Raw genomic sequence first — 24,895 nt, forward strand, 5'->3', positions numbered from 1 at the left:
TGAACCCGCTTATCCATTCATTGAAGGCCATGCGTAACTAACTAGCCGTGTTGCGCATGTCGTATAATGGCGCGCTTGTGTGTGTCTTCTCTACAGTAGTTTACCACGCCGTATATGCTCATTGCTCAATAACATTGCATCAACGAAACTTTGAATTGATATTGGTTATGTGAGCCAGTCTGGTAAAAGATGACACAAAGCATTCTACACAGAATACAAGGGAGCCATTTACATTCTGACAATGAGCTTGAATATAATCAAGCTTTTTAAAAGTATTATAAATTGCGACTCATTTGAGCTACTGTTTTTAAAAGGCAACGACAATTTTGCATCATTTCTGAGCCTCAAACTTGGAACGAGCCTGTCGTTCGTGATGGACACCACCGGTAGTATGGGCGACGACATCGCAGCAGCGAAAGCTCGCGTAGTTGAAATTATCCAGCGAACCAACGGAACGAATAGCGCACCACTGAATTACGTCTTAATGCCTTTCAACGATCCAGGTAACCGATTTCAATCATTTCCTAACAAAAGTCCAAGTTAAGGGTGGCTTAAGCCTATAATGCAGGGTTGTAACCAAGTCACAAGGTCATGAGTCACCATCACAAGTTATGAGTCACGAGTCATTTTCCACTCACCACCGAGTCAAGACCGAGTCGAAGTCATGAAGCAAAGAGTCGAATTTAAGTCATAGCGTTCAGACCCGAGTCTGAGTCCAAATCATATAATGTTCACTATTCATTATCGAGTTCAAATCGCAGGTTCAACTCAGTTTTTAATAACTTTCTGATGATATTGCAGGCCTCGCATTCAAATATACTCAATTTCCTCACTCTTAACATGCTTATTCAAACAGATAAAATACAATTTTTGGGCCAAAGTATCGGTCCTGATACACGAGACATTATTATTACACGAGCCATTATATTCTTTGTGGTCGCGAAAAATGTACATACTCGAACTTGCCCCACCTTTTGTAACGTCATAATGTGTGATACACGAATACGCTACTCGTCTCGAAGCGTAATTCTAGATTCAGAATCGAATCGCCCAGGTACTCGATATTGGCCGGCTCGATTCACAATATCTTTTTCAACTTCTAGGCTCCGGACCGCTGACCATCACCAACGATCCAGCAACTTTTATCGACGCAGTAAATGATCTATTTGCCCGCGGCGGAGGTGACGAACCCGAGCTAGCCGGAATTGGTATATTGAAAGCCGCGCAATTTAGTGGATTCAGGTATCAGTTATTCTTTGCATTACCCAGCAGACCATAGATCGTAATTCCTGCCCACTATACGCTTAATTCGGAATCTTTGGTTCCATTCACTTTTGGCAGAAGCGGTGTAAAGCTAAACAACGCATTAGAAATACTGTATTGGTGCGTAATAAATGAATATCAGATGCGTTCTGGTCTACGAATCAGAGTTACCGCACGAGGTTCATGAAAAAACCCTAGCTTTGCCAACTAAAAACACTAGATCGACAAAAATACTCTAGTTTTTAAATTTAGGGCAAATCTATGGCATAAATCATAAAAATATGACGGGGATGCATTGTTTAACACCAATGAAGTTACGAGAAGACTTAACAAATGCCAAATTAATCACGTTTTCTGCAATCTTTTCAACATCAAACAATATTGATAATTATTTATTTTTTCGGCACTAAATTAAAACAGATTCTTGTAAATATAAATAATATCCATTACATTCGATTGAATCCGATTGAGGGATATAAAAATCGGCAGAGCGTCGTACACTCACATATCAATGAGTGGTTTTCCAGCATTTCCACAGTCACCAACAGGATGAAAGAAAGCTACACATGAGCATTTCAATAAATTAAAAACATCTAAGCCAAATCACTAACGGTAAGCAAGAATGTCCATGCAAAATTAGACTTTAGCGTTATGACGTCACACTATTTTTCAATTCAAATATTGTACCCCAAGGCGTTTACATCCTTGGCGACACCGGGAATATATAAGTGATTGTATATCCCTGGGCTATACAGAATATGCAATCATTCAGGAATTGGCCCTGGTAATTTGTCATGTTAGCTTCTGTCATCGGTTCCCTTTTGGGACTTCAAAACCGGCCTCTAGCTAGGATCTTCACTCTGCCAGTGATAGAAATTAGCGACACGAAGGCAATTTACGTATGGGGTTTGTTCTTGTGCTAAATGAGCAAGTGTAAACGGATAATAATTAATATTCCTTGAAATAAATATTACATAAAGCACATCAAAACAACATCTTAATTTGAATGTATTTTTTCATGAAAAAACACTAGATTTGCAGAATTTTGATGGAAAACACACTAGAACACTAGGTCAAGTCTAAATACTCTAGATATAGTGTAAAAACACTAGGAGTGGCACCACTGCTCCGAATGATGGCGTGGATTCGAATTCTGACACCGGGTGTTAACTTCAACACTAGAATCACTATATCACAGGAGAGCACTATCCTGTGTAGATCACAGAACACAAGATATAAGTATACAAAGCAGGGCATACAACGAAATAATGATAGGCACTAATTACTATTCCTGTACAAATAAGAGCCAAGTGGTAACATCGCAAATGCACGAGCATACCTCTATACTGCATTCCATTATTATATATATACTACTATTACTATAATACTGCAGTGAATTGGCAATGATCGCAAAAAACGCACAGGAGTTTTACCTTCAGGTTACTTGTATTATCTTGTTGTTGTTGTATTATTATATCCCCACGTCACATAACGAAAATTACCGATATATTTTTCATTTAATGACCGATACCGACTCGATATTATCGGCGAACCCATAATCGTTCGGGCTCCCGTCACAACCGAACGATAGGAATTGCGAACCTGTGTCAGTGCAATTGTTGTTGCGTTACCGAGCATTTTGACCGAATAAAGCGGTTGTACGGATCAATCGGTGCCTGAATTTAAACATCTTCCACTGCACATAATTGTGTTACTTTTACCCCCGGACACAATACATGGATGATACCTCAATGGAATAATATGATGATATGAGTCTGCGAACGGTGACCGAAATTAATTTTATCCATTTTATATTTGCCCCGACTGCACGCGACTGCTGACACATATTATTAGGATATTACGTCAGTATAGTCATCATAGACACTGCCAATGGATAATATGAGCAATATTCCGTACTTAGGTCGATCTTATACGTCTTCACCGATGCATCGGCTAAAGATAAATATCTCCAAGACAACATCATTGCATTGTGCTTGACCAAGAAAATCGCCGTAAGTACTAACGCCAGTGGCGGATAAATGCCTTATTACGTAATACTTAATGATTTCTGCAGGTCTTCACCTTCCTCACATTGGATTTAAGTTCTTCTCTGCGAGCAATATACGACGACATTGCATTGAGTACCGGTGGCAGCGTTCTGTATGTCCCGAAAGCCGACATCACGGCGGCGTCCGCAATTATGGAGGCTACGACAGTACAAGGACTGGTGAGCGATATACGTTAATAGAGGCCTTACAATTTTCTTGTCCGCTGTAGTAACTTCTGCAGCCTGTGAAAAGTGTCCTCATTTCCGGATCTCAAAATGTGGTAACCCGACATATACCTACACATCTAATAATACATTTCTATAGATTGCTGGTGCACAACATGAACTGTGCAGTGTGCATCAACAGAGTCTTAGGATCAAAACCATTGAATTACGATTTTCACACAAAAAGAAAACGTTATAATGTATATCACATTTATTTCAAATCAGTGTGACTTTTTCTGGCGTATCATCACAAATCATATGTATATCTGAGTTCAGTGTGTGCTGCTGAGACTTATACCTCCGGGAATTCGTAGTGTTCCAAGGAACACCGGCCAAGTATCTGAAGTAGATCAATGCTTCTTAACTGAGATCGACACAGACCTCATGGGCTTGCTGAGCCAGTGCCAGGGGTTCGCTTGAAGTGAAGACACACACTCGACTCATGCGGCAGAATTCATAATTTTGCTCTTTTAACACCGATTTTCCTGCACAGTTCAATGTGTACACCAGTACTACATACTAATAAATTTAGATTCTTAAGCAGGGGCGCGAAACATACGTTCCGCGGCACGCAGACAGCAGTTTCCGGTCTTACATGATAATGTGAAAGAAAAATTCCAATGTGAAAAGATTGACAAATTTAATGCGTCACTGAATGAATCCAAGTTTACGCATCATCTGAAAATAATGGTCATGGACATGGAACTACTTATATATGGGAAGCAACATTTCCGACAATGAACATTAAACAATCAAAGCTGCGTTCCAATCTAACTGATGTTCACGTGCAGTCTATACTAAGGGTTTCTTACGTCCGACATGAAGCCAAGGTTTAGAATCACTGACCAAGATATACATTCCGGAGTTGACCTGAATCGGACTCAAACTAGCAACCCATTAGCGTTGCAACTGTGCAACGTTCCCATTCCCGTTCGTAATTTCCAGGTTACGTTGGAAACAAGATCGTCGAATGCATCTAGTTTTTCGATCGACGTGGACTCCACAGTCAACAGCATCTTGGTGCAGTTTATCGGCACATTCACCTACGTAGGATTCGAGGGCCCGACTGGCACCACCACCGAGAACCTGGCATCGATTAACGGCGCCGAGCTTTTCCGTATCGATGACGCGAAGGCCGGAACTTACACCTTCAATTTCGATGGCACTATCGCAAACCAATACGGGTAAGCTGAATCTATTTTGCATCCTAGGCATGTGACCGATGATTGAGTTGTTGCAGAGTCCTGATTCGTGGGATGAGTGGTCTCGGATTCCACGCAAAACTGTTACAGAAGGAGCCTGGGAGTGGAGTGTTTAAAACAAGTCAGCAGTTGCTGGCAGGTAAATATTTCATTTTGAAGTAAATATTTCATTTTGAAGCATGTACCTGCCCTGTTTGATGGCGGATCAGAATTCTGTGTTAGGTTGAAGTAAATTTGTATGTGCAGCAAATGCAGCACGTGTCTGGTAGACGTGCGTGCGTCACGGTTCTACGGCATAATTCGGTGTTTGGATCAAATCACCTCCGTCGAGCCACAATTCATTTCCAGTCATTGTAACCTTTGGCCAGAGTAAAGTCAAGTCATATCAATTTTTAACTTGACTCGAGTCACGAAACCACGCCGCCCAATAGTCTAATTGGTCTCATGCCATTTCTGAACTTTAGTTCATATAGCCTACATATACGCAATATACGCATATAGCTGTAGTAATATGTTGATGCCAGTCAAGTCATTATACCGATAGATAAGGGCATTGCCTTTGATTTCGCTAATTCCTATAATCCAGTAAATGAATGATTAGGAATGATCAGGCAGCTTTACAAAGTCGAATATGTGATGACTTAAAAATTTACTCGAAAATTTGTCTCCGAGTCACGCGGGGTCATTCCATATTTTTGATATGTCCAGTCTGAGTCAGTCATGTTATTATAGGTGGTCAGTGGATCAAGCCAATACAAATCATTCAGAAAACGTGACTCGGGTCAAGTAAAGGACAGCCAAAAACTCTAAGTAATTTAACCGGGAAATTTGTAAACTGACGATCAACAAAAGGCCATCACCTTCGACCAGTCCTAATATTACCCGCTCACGGTCTTTTTGGTGGGCTGACGACTAACAAGTGTCACTTTTATCCAGTTATGATCACGACCTCAGTGGCGTAAGTAAGGATAGATAAGGACACAAGTAGTGTCATAAGACATCGGCTTAGAAATAAGGACAATGTAGTGTTATAATATATCGGTCGTCAAAATATGGACAAATCTTCAAAATAACGACGGTATGGCAGTCCAGAGTATAGAAGAGATGAAATATAAATTGCGATAATTTCAAACTGTACTGAAGCCAGGAGTATCGAAAGCATTCGTTTTCCAGGGCGATCGACGATGGGCGACCTCACAATTTACGGCGACGACAGTGATGCCAATTTCGAAAAATTCCAGCTGATCGCGCGAGACGGCAGCGTACTAGTCGAATCGGGAGTGAACAAAGCGGAAGATAAATTTTACGTCACGATCGATTCCTTTACGCTACCCGTACAGCCATCTGTCGTGGTGAGCTATAAACTTCATCACTATTTCCTATTCTGTGGTTCTCAATCGCCTGTCCGAGTCAATTTTCCTGACGGTCCGCCAAATGTATTGCGATTTATCTCTATATCAAAATGCAAAAGATTGGACGCTTTTTAATTACAGAAATGAAAAGACATTTGATTGCTACTCAAACTGAGCGATATTGTAGATATTTGTGTGATGCAATTCCTTGTAAGTACTGTTATTGAAGTGGCGACACTATCAAGATTTTACTAATAATAATAGTATTTATTAATATTAGTTCTATATTTGGAATATATTTTACAACATGGTTGTCGTAGTTTATGGTCTGCATTGGAAGTTATACGAAGAACATTTTTAAAACAAAATTAGCCACATTTTGCAGTAAAATAGGGGTGAGCGAACATAAATCTCGCATTTCTTTAAAAATATCGGACTATCAAAATATATATGTGTGGTATTAACAGGATTTCACCTTGCTAAAAATACATTAGAACCCCGTGTAATACGTCTAAAATTAAAAAGGCATTATTGAATGATTTTCAGCTATGGAAGTTTCACCGATCCGTAAAACTTGTTTGGCAATTTTACCGGTCCGAGAGCTCGAAAAGGTTGAAAACCTCTGTTATCTATTACTGGCCATGCGAATGAAAGATATTGTGTCGCTACAATCTCCTTTTAACATGTCATATACTGGAAACATATCTGCTATCGCCTGCTTTCATCACAACCTAGCATCTGCGGCATTTTCTCTTTTCACCTTGCCGATAAGTGATAAGATCCGCTTGTACTGACGTCATTATGTGGGAAGAATGTATTTATAATCGAAGTCCGTGAAACGGCACGATTCTTACACAAACTCGGCATTGTACACTGAACTACTTTCTCAAGTATATAAATAAAAGCCATTGTGAATCGTAGTCTTAGATTTCAGTCATCGATTTATATCCATGCTGTCGTACAAAAAGAGCTGTCAAAACATTTGAATTACGATATTTATTTGCCGGTAAGATATAATTATTGGTAGCAAGAGCAAGTTAATTTAACCTGCCAGTTACCACTATGGTTGGGCATGGGGTTGCATTTAAAACGAAAAATCAATTAAAAACAAACATGTTTAAAACACGGCCCTAATTTAAAACATGTTTTTATTGTTTGTTTTTTTTTGTTTCTTGTTAAGTCATGACATCACGAATATTAAATTGTGATGTCATAATGGATTGACATTGACAATTGAAAATATAGGGTAAAGATAGCTCCTTCGACGAAATGTCTGTACTATAGCTGTTGAGCCGACTATTTTGAGGGTTCCAACCATCCCATATCAATATACGTCGGCTAAATCGGGTGGCAATTGTCCGTAGGCTCCTACAACATGTTTTTGGAAAGTATTTACACAATTAAGGCGTAATTTGACAACTTAAAAAACACATTTTTTTTTAAAAGGCCTTTGTTTAAAACATGTTTTATACAAAGTGTTTTAAAACACCGTTTGTTTTAAATGCAACCCTAGTTGGGCACAATGATTCGAGTACTCAAATCTGAATTGAGTAATAATTCTAATCAATTTTGCCGGGTAGTGAGCAATTACCTTTTTGAGTACTGAAATTATACCCTACTTGACGCAAAAAGTTAATTAATCAACGGAATTGTAGTTTCGATACTATTTTCCACTGCGGTATCCTCGAAACCTCGATTGGTCGTATCTCTATGCATACAAAACATGTATTCCAAAGCTGTGCAGAGTGTGAAGTGTGCATGCTAGTAAATGACATATTTTTGAAGTGCTGATTAGCCCACTGCATTGTCACAAAGTGCAGGGTATTAATAGGCATGGTCGAAACTCGAAAAAATAACAAATTTTCTGCAATGTGATGTAGAACCGGCAATATATCCTACTAGTTGTAGCCGCATACAGATTGTCCTATTGAATTTTCCGCATAATTCACACTGCTATGTCGTTAAAATGAGTCATACTCGAAAACTTGCTCAGCCCTCATTAACCATATGGTGATGGTGACACTGAAGCTGTCCCATAGGGGAACGTATAGTCTAAGCGGGATTGTTGTGATTGTATGTATAACACACTACGATTCGGGTTGCATTTAAAACAGAAATCAATCTAAAACAAACATGTTTGAAACAAGGCCCTTGTTTAAACATGTTTTTTTAAGCCATAACGTCACGAATATTCAATTGTGACGTCATAGTGGAAAGTACTTAGAAATTTAGGGTAAATATAGCTCCATTGACGAAATATCTACGAACCATAGCTGTTGAACCGACTATTTTAAGGGTTCCAACCATCCCATATCGTATACGTCGGCTATATCGGCTGGTAATTCCATACCCTTTAGCCATAGCTTGTCTTTATTCTTGCTTACGAGGTAATGCATTGCATACTATGCGGATTTTTGAAAGATCATTGCAATAGTACCACATAAAATATTCGTTGACGAGAAAATTAAAATCGATGACGTTATTAGAGCCACGCATCACCGGCAAACGGTCCTTCAGCCGCACCCTCTACTGGCGATATGTACTTACAACAGTGTTACGAGCTTCCTTAGCAACCGCGCTGCGTAGGAGGTCAATCGGCCGGCGGCACGTATTGTATTGCTCTTTGCAGTGATCCGCTACATGCGTGCAAATTTCACTTCTTATGTTGAATGCCAGTGACGGCAGACTGCGATTGTGCACAAATGAGACGTCGCATTTCCGCCCCTCCACAAAAGATATCATCAATCATGCCACTTTCCGAGACTTCGGGGCGTACCGTACTAACTACCGCTTCGCACTGGCTGTGTCAATACTCTGTTTATTTTTCAGAGACTCGTCGGAACTTACAATGGCAAGCCGTTTGTGAGAATCGACCCGTGCGCAATCACGCCTACTGTGTCCTCGTCCACGTTGGATGAAATAGCAGATATCACGGTCAAGGCAGGGGAAACGGTGCAGGTATGTACAGTACAGTGTACACCACTAGTGACCAGAAGTGGTCAGCAACGCATTACAGTCGACTTCGCTTAATTCGGACACTTTGTCTTCGCGCATTTTTGTACGAATTAAGCGGAAAATCAATTGCTCGTTGCGTAAAAGACGACAGCGCATTGAAAAATGCTGATATGTTGCGTTTAATGAATTGTAGCTGCGCTATACTGTATTAATTGGCACCGATCGCATAAAACGCACAAGACTTATACCTTCGGGTTAGTTATGTAGTGTAGGCCTACATAGTAGAAATGGTGTGAACGAGCGGTTCACGTTCACAAACGAACCTTGGTAGGTTCTGCACTCTGAACCTTTTTCATATAGGTCTATTACAATTTTCGCTTCATTATAACATTTATTGCATTTCAACTGCGTGCCACTCTATGCATGGCACTGCCAGCATAAAAAATCAACACCAAACGAGCATGCACTTTGACAATCTCAAAAATTTTACTTGCTTTGTTACAAAAGTTTGCTGGAAATATCCAGTTTTCCGCTTGTGAATATTTACTGACTCTCTTTTGTGAGCTTGACCCGCAATCACACAACATCAAGAGCGAAATACACTACATGTAGGTAGTCAGCGAATGATGCTTGTTTAACCAATCAATGACATTGATATCGTTGTCTGATGCAAAAAATCTAGCATGCGTACGGGATCAATCTTGATTTCATATGTTTATTGTATCATAAAAACCAAATCCGTGCGATTATGGTGTTGGCTACTTCTGTATAACTTGTTAAAGGGGTAATATCGGTATCAAGTACAGAAACCCGTTTTACACTCTGCTCAATATCAATGTAGCAATACTCAGACGCCGAATACATTGTCCGGTCTGGCCTAGGCCGTTAAGGCGTAAGCTGATATTCCCTGGTAAGTCTTTGTCGACATCGTTGGCAAAGCCATGGAATATATTGATTTTATGGGATTATTATATCATTTGATTGTCCCAGTTGATAAATTTGGCGACTTTCAAAACGTCAATATGTACTTCAGCATTGCGGAATTATGTGGCCCGAGTCGTGGTCAGGTATCGTGTATACTGCACATTAATATAGGCTATCACTTCACTGAAATGTCGGGTTGGAATTAGCAATATTACGTCACGTGAGGTCATGAGGTTCACACCATCCCTAGTACATAGTAATGTATTTCGATACCATGCGATTCAACAATTACTTCTACTATATTACATCTTAAAACGCACATATATGGATAAAAGGGTACAGTAATTCTTCAGGGGCTAAAAGACTATTTTCACCTGATAAAGGTATTCCGCAAAACAGTAGGCCACTACAAGATATGCAGAAAAACTTTCCGTACCAATCTGTTCTACAAGATGGATGCAATAGTACCGACGTAAGCCGCTATATAATGCTGGCATGGCCTTATTTGAGTTCATTCTCGATTGCTAATAGTTGGATGGATCGACTTGGTTTCACCAAAATAACTCATCGCGCGTTAAAACCAACGTCATAACCTATAGCGATAAGAATTGCGACCCTGTGTCCGAATTAACCGGATTCCTTTACGTGCAGTTTTTACTTTTGACCCGTTCCCGGGTATTTTGGCCACATAAGGCGATTTTCTGGATTATGCCATGTCCATCAATTTAAGCGGAGTCGACTATATTTTTCCTTTTTATTTTATTACTTAGTACGTTTTCCTATGCTTGTAGTATTTTTTCAAGCACAGTTTCATTTCACTTCTAATCGAACACTTTTCAGGCAAGAGCACTTACACTTTACTTGTTTGATTTTATAAAGTAAAAATTTATTTTTTAGATAGGTTTGCATAACTTTATCGAGTGGAATCTTCGTACGAAACTGCCGAATATAGTTTCGAAACTTTCGCCTACAGTTAGTGTCAATGGTCATTTTGCATTAGTCGCCAAGATGCATTATATAATTTCAAAAGTAACCGCCTCTGACTACATGGCATGGGAGCCCTTTCAGGACTACTCGTGTAAGTACTTTTGAAACCTTTCTCCAGGCCCACTTGAAGTAGTTTTGATATGCATTTGAAATTGCTACTTCTAATTGTAACCGAGTAGAACTTTACGGCAATATTTCTACTTCTGCTCGAGGGGTGCTATTAACGAGGCAGACGGTAGCGGAGTCAACATTTTCATGCCGAGACCATGTTCCGTACTTAAGCTTTAAATCCGTGTCGGAACGCGATTCAATATTCATTCGATATTGGATTAACGCATTCCTAACCCCAGTTCACATCGAGCAGCGGTTGAAATTTGTCGAATATTCTCCGATGCCTGGCGCAGTTCTACGACCGCAACCTCACCCTGTTTTGAAATTATCGGTAATACAATCTGGGTACGGCCTAAATCTCGGAATTCAGTTTAGGAAACTCAAATCAAAGCTCGTGTGTTTGAAAGCGCAAAAGTACTTAGCTGGTTACTAAGTCACGTGCGTTTATTCGGGATCCCATTGTTGCGAGACATTGTTGTAATCCTTTGTTCCTCCACCCAACGAACATTTCATCCTCGCAAGGTGTGAAGATGAGATGAATGGGGGCGGGCACCTCAAACAATATTTGTGAAGGCTGTGGGAATAATGTTTGGCTAATTTGAAATCTAGCACGGCAATTACCACAATTAGCGTGAAGTCGTTTTACTGAAGCATTTTGCTAAGTATGCGCTGCTCAGTGTTGTTATTATTGTTAATATTCGTGGCGCTTCGAATACTGTGGTCATTCACACCAACCAGATATTACTTTTTTATGATTCCAGATATGCTGACTTGTGGCACGGCGCACTTTCGTTCTAGGCTTATTGTAAGATACATTGCGTTAACTGTGCGTCGCACGCTGTGAAAAAAATTGATTTCAGCTCACATCACAATAGTAATAGCTAGAGATCGGTCATGAACATTTCTAGGCCGAGAGTAATTGTGAATTTCAATCCGTTTTGGTTCATTTGTGCAAACAGAAATGCTGTCATGAATTTATACTTTGTGACGACACCATCGTATTAAGCATCAGTAGATTTTGCTGCTTCGTTACATCTGTCAAACGGTTTTATACGTTACATTACATTCCTGATATGTCGCACCGAATACAATGCACCACATATCTACGCTTGAATAACATATCCATTTCTTATAAACCCGGATATTTCCGGTTGAAACTCGTCATAATATAAAAAATATTAAGTTGAGATTGAGCTCGAATTCTCGAATTGTATGGCAGTGACGTCATATTTGGTGACACGGTTGTTGATATACAATGTTCTTTCCGAAATGTTCGGATTTATTCCAGTATGAATATATTTTTCAATTGTATTTTGAAGTTCTATACCCCCTAGAAGTCCTACATGTATATGCTTATCGTGATGATATGCTTTACGTTCAGGTGACAACCGTGCTGAAAAACTTTGGAGGAAGCGAATCGTTCAGCGTGGTTGTGACTGACAGTCAGGACTACGTGTCTTTAGCGGACACAATTACGCCACCTCAAAAGTAATTATATTATCTGTTATAACGTATTTGCCTAGGTAGCAAATCTAGGTAGATCAAACCCAAAACACTGTGCACGATAGAGATGGAGAGTATGGAATCTAGTGACTCTAGATCAGGGCCGGCCAACCCGTGGCCCGCGGGCCACATGTGGCCCGCGAGAAGGTTTTGAGTGGCCCGCGAGGTAATTTCCGAAATTTCTAATGTTATCAAAAATGGATTACACAGATTGCGGATTACACAGATTTGATTAGTCTGGCCGCAACACTTGAGATGTGATGACTAAAATATCAGTTCCGACGCATTCGCAGATCCACGAGCCAGTCACATATTGATAGACCTTCGTACACTACAATGAAGCAGAATAATTTGTAATAGATTTATCAAAAGTAAAAATTTTCTACACGTTTCGCGCAACATGTTGTCACTAGATTTCTTGCTTTTAATATTGTTACCCCTTTGTGAAAATGAAAGAACGCCTAATGTATCAGATTGAATCTAACTATATTCGAGATTACGAGACAGAGTGTCGTTCAACGCATGCGACTTTGCATTTGCACTCGCAGAAAGACCGTCGACTATGAAACCTAGGCACAAAATGATTGACGCATGTTGGTCGAAACTTTCGATATCGATATGCCCAGACGCCAATCGCCCAGTGCTTGCAAACTGAGCCCAGCGATATACAGCAGGCCCGCAATATAGTCAGGTGACAATATAATTGAACTGTAAACTTCAAAAAATTTTCGCGCCGCGCGCGGATAGTGGCCCGCGCAACAGTTCGTCAATCGAATGTGGCCCTTTGGCTGAAAAGGTTGGCCAGCCCTGCTCTAGATATACGCTCCGATTTGAGAAAGGATAGATCATATAGGTATAGAAGACCTCAAATATAATCTTATGCACAATTGAATAATATATTCATAATGTACAATTGAATAATATGTTCTTATCGAAATAAACCCGAATACTTTTTTATCATTTGAAATTTCATGTCGGTGACGTCATAAGTGGTGATACGGTTCTTGATATACAATGTGATTTCCAATTCTCAACTAGTTGCTGATGATTACCCCTGACGAGTGTCAGCCGAAAATATTCGGGTTCATTTCAATATGAAAGGATTATTCAATTGTATATTGAAGTTCTGTACCTACAAGAAGCTCTTTAGATAATCGTATATAAACCTCAATCCCACCAGAATATAGCAATGTTGCCGAAGTGCAATGCCCCTAATTAATTTGGTAACTTGATAAACGCGATTACTGATGTCTCAAGTATATCCCACATATACCCTATGGTGGATATCAGGTAATTACGCCTATTTAGCACCACATATTCATAGTGACACGCTATATGATTCACCACGCATGGACTAAAAATCAATCTGTCCCGGAACTCATGATATGCCAACGCATGAAAACTTTATATGATTTACTGTCTTTCCCAACAGTGTGGCTTTGAATAACGAGGGGGAATCCACGATCACCCTGACCATCACGGTGCCCGCCGGAACGTTGGCTGGAGTTCTAAGCAAAGTTATACTGAGTTCCTCGACGTCCGACTACTTCATATTCACCACTTTCGTTGTCAGCGTTGTGGACGACGTAGTCCGGGTGAGGCGTGGTATTTTGTTCGTCTCTGGTATATTATTTTGTGAGCCATAAGGTAATTTTCTAAAACCATATACGGATCCTTATGCCTATATGATCGAATAGGTTGGTCGACATTTGAACATGCGACGCAATGGCGACAGTTGAACATGTGGTACTTGAGCAAGTATACTGTATAACCTCCAAACCAAACTATCCCTAACCCCAACCGGAACCTTGAAATTAACCATTACCCAAAATTTAACTTTAACCTAAACCTGAATATACTCAAATCGCAAGGTTCCGAGTCACGAATCAATCTCGCTTTTATAGTTTTGACTCGAGTCAAGTCGAAACATTTTTAATTCACCACCGAGTCAAGTCCGAGTCCAAGTCCCGGAGTAGAGTGTCCAGTCCGGGTCATAGTGTTTCGACTCGAGTCCGGGTCCAAGTCATTGTGTTGACTGTTCAGTTCCAAGTCGACGTCATGTGAAACCCACTTTTTAGAACTCTGCTTGGTGATATCGAATGCTTCGCATTTATAATATTATAGCCTACTAATGTTCCTCACTATTAACAATTTCTTGTAGCATTTTTAAGCATCAGTACTGATGGACGAAATAGTAATAGTGTGATAACTTTACTATTCTTCGAAATTACACTGAAAGGCCTGTCTTGGTAGACCCGGTCTCGAGTCATATATGACTTGGTCCGAATCATGCGCAAGGACTCGAGTACAAGTCGAGTCCATACACAAATTGACTCGAGTCGACTCGAGTCATTTTTCAAGAAAATTACCCAGTCAAGTCGAGTCCCCAAAAAACCGCGACTTGGTTCATTACAACCCAGATCTAACCCACATGTTCACATTCTCTGTCGCATAGTCAAGGGTCCGATGTAATTATGTCGCAATGCGATAGAATAGATTAAATCATATATATCAAGAGCCGAGTGTCAAATTCACCAAATGCCGTTTATCACAATTCACGCTCATATTCGGTGAAACATTCATTTTCAAACTCATTGATACACTATTATCGATACATCGCTCTCATAATAATAACAGACAATACATTTTAATGCCAAATTCAACGAGTGCCGAATGCATCATGTAGCACATAGCACAATTCACGGTCATATTGAATGTAACATTCATTTTTGAATCTATCAATACAATATTGATTCATTGTTTTCATACCAATAATAGTAGTTATTGCAGTTCTAATGCCGGATTCACTCGTAACCGACTCCACAATATGCGTTGGGGTTGCATTTAAAACAAACGGTGTTTTAAAACACTTTGTTTAAAACATGTTTTAAACAGTGTTTTGAAAAGGGCCGTTTTCAAAAAAAAAATTGTGTTTTTTTTAGTTGTAAAATTATGCCACAATGGTGTAAATATTTTACAAAAAACATGTCGTGTGAGTCTACGTACAATTACCACCCGATGTAGCCGACGTTTATCGATATGGGATGGCTGGAACCCTCAAAATAGTCGGTTCAACAGTAATAGTACATATATTTCGTCAAAGGAGCTATTTTTACCCTATATTTTCAATTGTCAATGTCAATCCACTATGACGTCACACTTGAATATTCTTGACGTCATGGCTTTAAAAAAATCATAAAAAACAAAAAAACATGTTTTAAATTAGGGCCTTGTTTTAAACATGTTAGTTTTAAATTGATTTTTGTTTTAAATGCTGCCCTAATATGCATATCTCACGGTCTAAATGTCTACTGTCGTGAAACACAATTTTCCAATTCGCTGTAAATCTCTGCAACTCCAATCTATTTCCTACCGCATCAGTGTCCTAGCCCGTTCGCGCCAATCGGTGGAAGACTGATTTGCAGCCCGGACGCAAGATCCGTCGGGTCGAGCTGCTCGCTCGTTTGTGGAGACGAATACGTTTTGGACGGCGACGAGCAGATCACGTGCCAAGCGAACGGAACTTGGAGTCCGGCGTTTCCGGGATCATGCACTTTTCTCGGTAAGTGCGCTGTTTTAAAGCTGTGTCTGTTGCTCTAAATCAGGGGTGGGAAACAAATCATATGGTCGGCGGCTTTATGCAGTGAGAGTATCAATCATGGCGTAAATTGATAGATAGTCTTTTACTCGGCACACCAATAAACAAGAAAGAATAGCCTACATTACAATTTTGCAGCGCGGACCAGGAGACGAGGAAGGGCCGTGAGGCATTTAGACTCAGTCGCCACCAGTTAGAGTATTTTGTACAGACTATGGGTAATGACATGGACATATATATTAAATCACACATACGCATAGAGCATCCATTCGGAATATTTATGACAAGAAAGCAACGTGCTATGATGTAATTAAATAAACTAAATGTAGATTATATTAGTAAAAATAAATCGTAACTATTTTCCGGAATTACAACAACTGTGAATTAACAAAATCTGACCAGAAATTTGCGATAATATAAGATTTAAAAGAATATAAGCATGGAAAAATATTAACCTTATGAACATTGGTGATCGATTTGGCATTTCTGAAGGTCAAGATTTAGATTTCGTACCCAACCTCTCCTGCGTACGCCACTGCACACGGCGCACCAAGACGATAGTGAAAATTGTATCACTGATCGAGCCTGATTGTCTGCAACCAATGATGACCAAGGCGGGCGTATCATCACAAATCATATACGTAAGGCTTGAGTGCCCGTCTTCTCCTCCGCTAAACACCTGAGACTGGCTACTGGAACTCCTAGAGCTCCGTAGAAAACCGGTTTAGAACCACTGGCTACTATACACTCTAATATTCTCTTATTATCATTGAACAGGTTCAAAGACTTGCGTCGTGGCGGGCGATCCGCATTATACCACCTTCGACGACGTGCGATACGACTTTCAGGGATCCTGCCTTTACACGATGGTGGAAACCCTACCTGATTTAAATCTGGAGCCTATTTCGATCAAGGTTTTTGTCTACGTCATCTATTTCTTTCTTAATAAGCGGCTAGAGTGCTAGACTGCTTATGGAATTGTGGTAAATTGCCTTTTATTAACATATATTGTATTGACAGACTGAAAATGGACTGTATTACGGGAAAACCCACGTCTCTTGGTTCAGACAAGCATTTATCACTGTATATAATACGACCATCCACCTTAAATTTGGAAGGATTGTACTGGTAAGTTTCTACTTAATACTTATTGGTAAATGTGTCCACAGTATTCGAGATGCGCAATCTGTTGGTAACATACACGACTATTTATCAGCAATATGCCATAGAATCAATACGATAATCTAGCATCTCTGTGTGATATGCATGATGATTTCTTCTGAATAAACACTCAGTGGTTCTAGTACTTTATTGACGTGTGCTCAGCAGTTAGGCGTTTGTCATGGATACCATCTTGACTGTCAGATTAGTCTTCATAGTTTTGATGCGATACAAGCATCAAATCAACTGCCTCGGTTGAACATCGTAGAAATTGGTAATATATACCAGCATCGTTGATTGGAGCTGATCAGACTTTCACAAATTCCAGTCTAGTTAGTTAACGGTCAACTATTTACTATTATTTAAAGAAGTTTTAATTTTATTGTTGCGGACTTTGAAAAGTGAGTAGTTTTAGTTCTGTGTGTATTTAAAATAGTTGCCCAACAACTTGAAAACACGGACCATCGTTCTGGCATGAATCTTGATACCGGTGTTCTGTTGCGTGACGTCCTTCCAGCCATTGCTAGCTCAGAGTAGTCACTTAACAGTACAGATTTTCACGTGGGAAGCGGATCCGCTTCCGATAAAATAAAAATGAACGAATTGCCTTGGAATTGGATCTGTAGTTGTGTTTTAGTTAATTTAGAAGGTCGTTAATTCTAGTTATAGTTCTAGTTGCGCATTTTTAAAATCCAGTAGTTTGTTCAAGTCTAGTGCTGATACCATTCGACATCTATTAATATTTATTACCATGCTCAAAATTTCCATATGATACCTTCATATTTTGCGTATATTTCTATAGATCGACGGCGTTCGAATCACGCTGCCTCGCTTCATGTTCGGCGGCAGACTCCAGATACTCTACGACGGACCGGACGTCCTCGTGAAAACCGATTTCAAATTGGAAGCGCGATTGAACAAGCGTCACTTTTTCCGAGTGTCCTTGCCCGCCACCTATCGCAACGCAGTATCCGGTGAGTTCATACAAGCGGTAAGAGCGGTGAGCACACTGTGCGACACACAAACGGTATATAGGTAATGTATGTAAGATAAGAGGTAGGCCACAGCACATTTTCAAACCGGAAAATGGGCCACGGCCAAAAAAGGGCTGAGAACCCCTGGTCTAGTGTCTATACTCGAATTCGAGCAAATTAGACCATCTATACGTTTTCCGCCTTCCATCATGATTACTTATGCGGCTCGACGTACATCGGGGTCAACTCGCGATGCCCGAGCGACTCGGTCATTAAAGTAATAATTATTATCAAGAAATGGACGATAACTTTCGTTGTATATATTGGAAATTATGGTGCTTAGCAACTACGGCATTGTGCACCAAACCACAGTGTTGTAGGCTAAGTATATGCAAACGAGCATGCGTGCCCTATAAGGCAAAGAATTGCTGTCCTCCACTATAACTAGCTCGATAGCAGAGTTGAGTAAGCTGATTTGTTTTGCATTCAGTTTAATTTGTGGGTCAATTTCGCATACGCCCATGTCAGATCTACTTACACTAGACATTTCATATACAATTAGGAGTGGTCAGTATAACTCAATACTTCTACTCTTATACAGTTCTCTTGCTCAATATGCTTTTGCCTACTTAAACTACTCACTCAAGCGGATGCCTTTTAGAATACTTCCACTTCTACTTGAACAGTTTATTTTTGGGAAAACTACTAAATTTTTACACTTAGCGTTTTGAAAAGTGAAAAGTAATCTTGGAACAAATTTGCGTAACTTTTTTGGAATGAAATTGTCATAGAAACCGACTGAAATAGCCCCTTATCGCGGTAACTGAATAGATATTCGAAGATTGTATGCCTAAAGTTGTGGCTCGATCGTTCATTTTGTCTTGGTTACGAAGATAAAGCTTGCGCTATCTAAAGTAGCCATCTCTGATTAACAGCTAAAAGTATAGGACCCCTCAACCAAATCTAATTTGCGATAATACTCATTTGAGTATTTTTCGGATCGTATATTTTCTTCCTCCCCCATAGGCCATAGGTAATAGTTTTGACATAACTCGGACATCGCTACGTTAGTTGTAATTGAGTAGATATCTGCCACTTCACGTCTACCTGAGTAGCGACGCTGACCGCTTTGACCACTCCTGCGTACAATCGAAAGTAAGTAGGCCTTCGTACAAGATTGCTTGTTTAATAATACTGTCGATTGTGATGTGTCATTGGAAATGAAACATCGACGTCCGAGCGGCTGTGTGTGATAGTAGCGTAATAGTGATAGCATATCTCAGTGGTTCCCAAAGCGATATTGAGTTGAAAGACGTGGCCAAAAACAAACTTTTGAAGAAGAAGTAGTATACATTAAAAAACTAATTGAGTGAATCGGTACTACGTATACTTGAATACTGGAATAAGGATATCCTTATTGATGACTTCTGGTCTTACGGGAGATGAAAAAGGATATATTGAGCTGGATAGGTAGCGATTAAAATGTTTGAGAACCACTGGTATGCATAGATTCCCGTATCATCCCGCAAGAGGCCCGTGTTTCAGGGCGTAGATTTTCCATGAAAACATATAATTTTTCTCTCAGGTCTGTGCGGTAATTACGACGGCTCCCAAGACAACGATTTCCAGATCGAAAACACCACCTTCACGAGCCCGTCCGATTTTGGAAACGCTCTCGAAATAGTCGGCGGTTCCGAGCCATGGTGAGTGCGGCGATGTCGTATTTTGAGTCATTAGCCTAGCTGGAACAACGCTATCTTATGATTGGATCAGGTCTATTAAAGAGCTTGTTAACGCGGTTCTGATCTTAGGCGTACTTCTAAATTTACGTAAAATGCAACCGATTCAGAGCTATTCCCTCGAGGCCTGATCAAATGTGGCAATTCACAAGACATGATGGAAAGTAAAACAGGTCGTTCACCCCAACTTCGAGATAGTATTTACAACACGGCTAGCACCAGTATACTTGGTATGCTGAGACATAATCGAATTCAATAACAATGCAAAGACAATATTGCATACATGAAACCTAAGCTACTAAATCTACTAACGCAGCGGTTCTCAACCTTTTTGTCTTTGCGGACCCCTTTTGGACCGTCATGGACCCCCGCGAGCCCTCAAAGTTTTAGTTCAAATTTAGCTCTATTATCTTGCAGCCGTCATCTGTCTTGCGCAAATATCAATTGTATAGGCTAGTGCTAAACAGCAACTAAAGGCTTATCCTTAGAACTAACATCATTGCCTACTATTTATGTAGAAATTGGGAGAACGTTTATTATTTCAAGGGGAATTATGTAGCTAAAGTTTTTTGAAATACACAGTCATGTCTTGAAGATCCGCGCCGTCGATTTGTTATGAACGAATGCCTCACATCCATTTCCACAAAGATGGGTGGTGGAGAATGTAATAATAACGCGCAACGCTTATGACGACACCTTTGGGTATGATCGAAAGATATGTGACATCAAAATCGAGATACATAATTTCTGTGAACTTATAACGTCTAGCAGTCATTTCTATTGCAGTTATTCTGAAATAGCGGTTATGCACATCACAAGAGAAAATGGATTTCCACAAGCAAATGTTTTCCAAAACCCCGACAAAAATCTCTAAACAGCAATCTGTTTGTATCTATTGAAATGAGATTGCACTGTATAATATTTCATCTCAGACGGCCATTCTGTTTGTGTGAGTTTGTCTCGTGATTTCTCTAATTTAAAAAAGTACAAATTAGGTTATCAACCATTTTTCAAATTTGGAGGTCTCGCGGACCCCCTGAAAATGCTTCGCGGACCCCTAGGAGTACCACTGCTAACGCCTAACGTAAATTGAATCCATATTGCTTCACACGATAACAATATCACTGAACCAATGTGTCAAAGGCCACGAGTGCAGCATGACCAGAAAAGGCTACGATGAGCTCATAGGCTCAACCAAAATTAGGCAATTTGTCGTTGTTACACCGAAAATACGCCTTATCACTGTCGTGTTTTTATTTATTGCTAGGTGCCGTAAGGGAACGCCGGAAGACGACGAACAGGATTGCAACGAAGCGCAACTCGCGATTTACCAAGAAAAATGCGCGGTTATGAAATCTTCGTGCTTCTTAGGCTGCGTCGACGAGACCTCTTTGGAAAGATATGTTGATGTGAGCTCAATCTAACTGTGTTCTGAAGTCTGAGTATACCGTCTTGCGTTTTCAATTAGGAACGCGGTGTTTGCGTATTTAATCCTGTCGTAATCGCAATGCTCGATTCACAACGTATAACGTCTTAGTTTTGCCTGGACTATTCGTCTCTGCCGCCGAGTTTGTGGTCTCATGTCATGCATTCCTATAATTATGATTCGATTGAAGGCATTAGGTATCATATATAGAAAACTTATAACTCATAATTGCTGTGTAATTTTACGCTGGGAGATCGGAGGCCTTATGAAAATCAAAAAGGAGAAATATACCGAATTGAAAAGATAAAACAAAATGGGACACTTGATATCCAACTGATTTTAGAAATATTTTGAGCCCCCTTCGATTTTACGCACCCTCCAATTTGTAATGTTCAGGGTGCGTCAGTTACGGTAATGTGTGTAGCAGACTTCAGAATACTATGCTTTATGACTCTGAAAACAGAGAACAATGAACAATTTATCTATAGTCGCACATATATGCAATACATAAATCGCAGGTGACACCAGTCAGTCACAATTAGGATAACGTGGAAATCGCTCAATGATTCGTCCGAACGTTCGGTCTAGCTCTGGCTGCATTGTGGCCGTAACAAACACCTGGGTAGGGCACTTTTGTGGATCTAATCTAATTACCACACATTGTTGTTTTTCTTGTCAAGGGACGGTTGCTTAATTCAGCTCAATTATATGTCGTTATGGTATGCGAATGTTTTTTCCGCAAATAATTCAGATAAGGACAAAAGAGACGCGGAACGCGTGTGTGCGCATGTATGATTCCCATTGTACTCTATAATTGTCATAACTGAATCGACGAACGTTTTGGAATTGTGAGGTGGAGATAATTAGTTTTCCACACAACACGAGCGCTGCGCAAAATCGTATACCTGAATACTTTACCGACTGGAATGTCGTCACAGTTGAAAATGATTTTCGAATACGTACCTTTCGTGCGACCAGTCGCTCTTGATTAAAATGTATGATATTAGTTGACCATAACTAAGACCTATAGAGAGCTTTCTGACAATGCTGCATATTACATTTACTATAGATATATCAGGGGGAAATAGGCAGATCAAGAATGACCAAGCACAACTTGCCCTTTTATCCTTTCTACAACAAAATTTCAATGCTGTGATTTGATCATTAAACTTAATCATATGACTTGAATGGATACGATGAAGACATTAATTTTAGAATATGGAAGTAAAAGTACCAATATTATGGACATAATCCATCCCTTGGCTCATAAAATGTTCGCGCCTTGCGCGAATAGAACACGCTTGTGCAATTGGCCGATATAAAGATATGTATGCGTCCAACGTACTCCGTTACCTGTTCCGGCTTGCTCGTGAATCGTTTAATGTGGGAATTAGTTCGCCGCGAAAAGAGAGTGTGTCTTTGTGAATTGTATGTTTAAATGGCAATGGTGAAGCTAATCATAGACGCAAGGGGGTATGAGTGCAAAGCGCCTCTTCAGTTCGGTTGAATGCCCTGTAGGGGAACCGACCAGCGTTTAAGAATGAGCGTGAAAAAGTGCTGATTTAGTCCGGTATGTTGTTCACATTTGTACATGGAACCGCGCAGTGATTTGGTGCGTCTGCTCAGACTCTTGAAAATTAGAGGGAACATCGGCCATAGCATAATATGCAATACAATTTCTACAGGAATGCGTATTCGATATGTGCGCCTTGGGTGGCAACGACGATATCTACCAAGGACACGTGGCCGAATTCGCCTCCATCTGCAGCGACAAGAACTTTCAGATTTGCAATTGGAGGGAAGAGTTCGATTTCCGTGAGACTCCGCGCAGTCACGCGTGAAATTTGAAAAAAACTAAGTTCTCTCGTTTTCAACAGCGACTCCGACCTGCGGACAAAACCAGCATTACGAGTTCAGAGGCAACCGATGCCCGAATACGTGCGTGGACCCGCAGGCGCAAGCCCGGTGTACATCCAAGCCGAAAGTAGAAGGTATATACCGGTACACTGATAATAATTAGGGCCAGGCCAAATCCAATACCTGAGTGATCTGATTCTGAATCGGGTACTCTATTATCTCTTATGAGGACGCCACAACAGTTTGAATAATATGGAAAGTTCGCACGTGTACCATTCATGCGACCACAAACAATATAATGCCAGTTCTATATCACATTGAATATTATTTGGTGTTTTTGACCATACATATTTCATTGCACTTTGTGACAGTGCTGTGGATTGATCATGACTTCACAGATATGTCATTTCCACTTCAATGTTTAACCTTGTACTTCATGTTTTGTATACCATGATACGACCTATCGAGGTTTACAGCTTTCCACAGTGAAAAATAGTATGGAAACTATAATTCTAATTGACAAATGAACTCCTAAGGGCTCGAATCGTTAGAATTATTAATGGATTCAGGTTGGAGTATACTTCTTGTGCCCAGGCATATTGCTCTCAGTTTTGCACGATAGCTATTTCAATTCCACCATCCCTTGGGTCGAAATGAATTATCGTATTTTGACAGGTTGCTTTTGTAACGACGGGTTCGTGCTGGATGGAACCAGTTGCGTCCGTCTGTCTGAATGTGGGTGTGCGGACTCTGGAGCGTATTACCAGGTGGGGGATCGTTATTAAGCTCTTAGTTATTTATACGCGGGTCTTTTTAAGTAGTTTACTACTCTTGGTGCGGTAATGTTCATATATGGTTTTCACAATATCTACTGATCGAGACTGAATTAATGGTAGGATTGGTCATGGTGAATCAAAATTCCACTATTTATATCCATAGGTATGATCTAAATTACCGCTTTTGGCGACAAGTCAACTTCTCTGAAAATCGGTAGGTACATTGAAATCACGTCGCAATAATGTACCCGGATCAAGGTCGTCAGAAAGTATTCGCTTACGCTACAATTCAGTTGCTGTGAAAATAGACTCATAAGCAAACGGAAACAGCGAGTTCGAAGATAGCTCGAGACTACTTCGACAAAAACTCGCAGAATTTTATATTTCTATGGATAGCTCAGAAAATCCAGATATACTCTGTCCGACTGTATACCTCATTTGGTACTTGCATGGGACATGAGTTGCTCGAATATTATCAGAGCGTTATATCTGTACCTTTGAAATTTCAGAGCGGATTCTCATTCGTCCAACAAGGCTGCGGTCTCCAGTGCGTCTGCGAGAACGGCGCGTTGAACTGCTCGCCGTATTCGTGCGATGAGGGCAAAGTATGCGGGCTGACGACCGGCGGACGATACGGCTGTATTCCCGAAAGTGCGCGACAAATAAGACTCACTTCCTTCATCTTTACAGTCGCTTTCACCCAGTGTTGGCTACCTAGAAAACTTTCAGCTTTACCAAATCAGATGAGAACTAGAATTATGGCTACATATTTTTCATAAAATTAGACTTGAATTA

General features: G+C 40.2%; 1 protein-coding gene across 1 annotated transcript in view; it reads left to right on the plus strand.

The window, feature by feature from the left end:
* LOC145440728 (IgGFc-binding protein-like) overlaps positions 1 to 24,895 on the plus strand; it is a 59,149-nt gene that overhangs the window by 7,792 nt on the left and 26,462 nt on the right. Inside the window, exons 4-23 of the mRNA XM_080318464.1 lie at positions 315 to 503; positions 1,104 to 1,242; positions 3,185 to 3,275; positions 3,338 to 3,490; positions 4,481 to 4,719; positions 4,776 to 4,876; positions 5,911 to 6,089; positions 8,919 to 9,047; positions 12,448 to 12,554; positions 14,002 to 14,164; positions 15,951 to 16,131; positions 16,945 to 17,081; positions 17,188 to 17,295; positions 18,131 to 18,302; positions 19,888 to 20,005; positions 21,309 to 21,450; positions 23,153 to 23,282; positions 23,345 to 23,458; positions 24,000 to 24,091; positions 24,610 to 24,751. Coding sequence (XP_080174590.1) covers positions 315 to 503; positions 1,104 to 1,242; positions 3,185 to 3,275; positions 3,338 to 3,490; positions 4,481 to 4,719; positions 4,776 to 4,876; positions 5,911 to 6,089; positions 8,919 to 9,047; positions 12,448 to 12,554; positions 14,002 to 14,164; positions 15,951 to 16,131; positions 16,945 to 17,081; positions 17,188 to 17,295; positions 18,131 to 18,302; positions 19,888 to 20,005; positions 21,309 to 21,450; positions 23,153 to 23,282; positions 23,345 to 23,458; positions 24,000 to 24,091; positions 24,610 to 24,751 — 2,826 coding nt within the window. The remainder of the gene's footprint in view (positions 1 to 314; positions 504 to 1,103; positions 1,243 to 3,184; positions 3,276 to 3,337; positions 3,491 to 4,480; positions 4,720 to 4,775; positions 4,877 to 5,910; positions 6,090 to 8,918; positions 9,048 to 12,447; positions 12,555 to 14,001; positions 14,165 to 15,950; positions 16,132 to 16,944; positions 17,082 to 17,187; positions 17,296 to 18,130; positions 18,303 to 19,887; positions 20,006 to 21,308; positions 21,451 to 23,152; positions 23,283 to 23,344; positions 23,459 to 23,999; positions 24,092 to 24,609; positions 24,752 to 24,895) is intronic.

Source organism: Botryllus schlosseri, chromosome 6 (genome assembly GCF_051294905.1).
Source record: "Botryllus schlosseri isolate E-star chromosome 6, Bs_hap1, whole genome shotgun sequence".
NCBI lineage: Eukaryota > Metazoa > Chordata > Ascidiacea > Stolidobranchia > Styelidae > Botryllus > Botryllus schlosseri.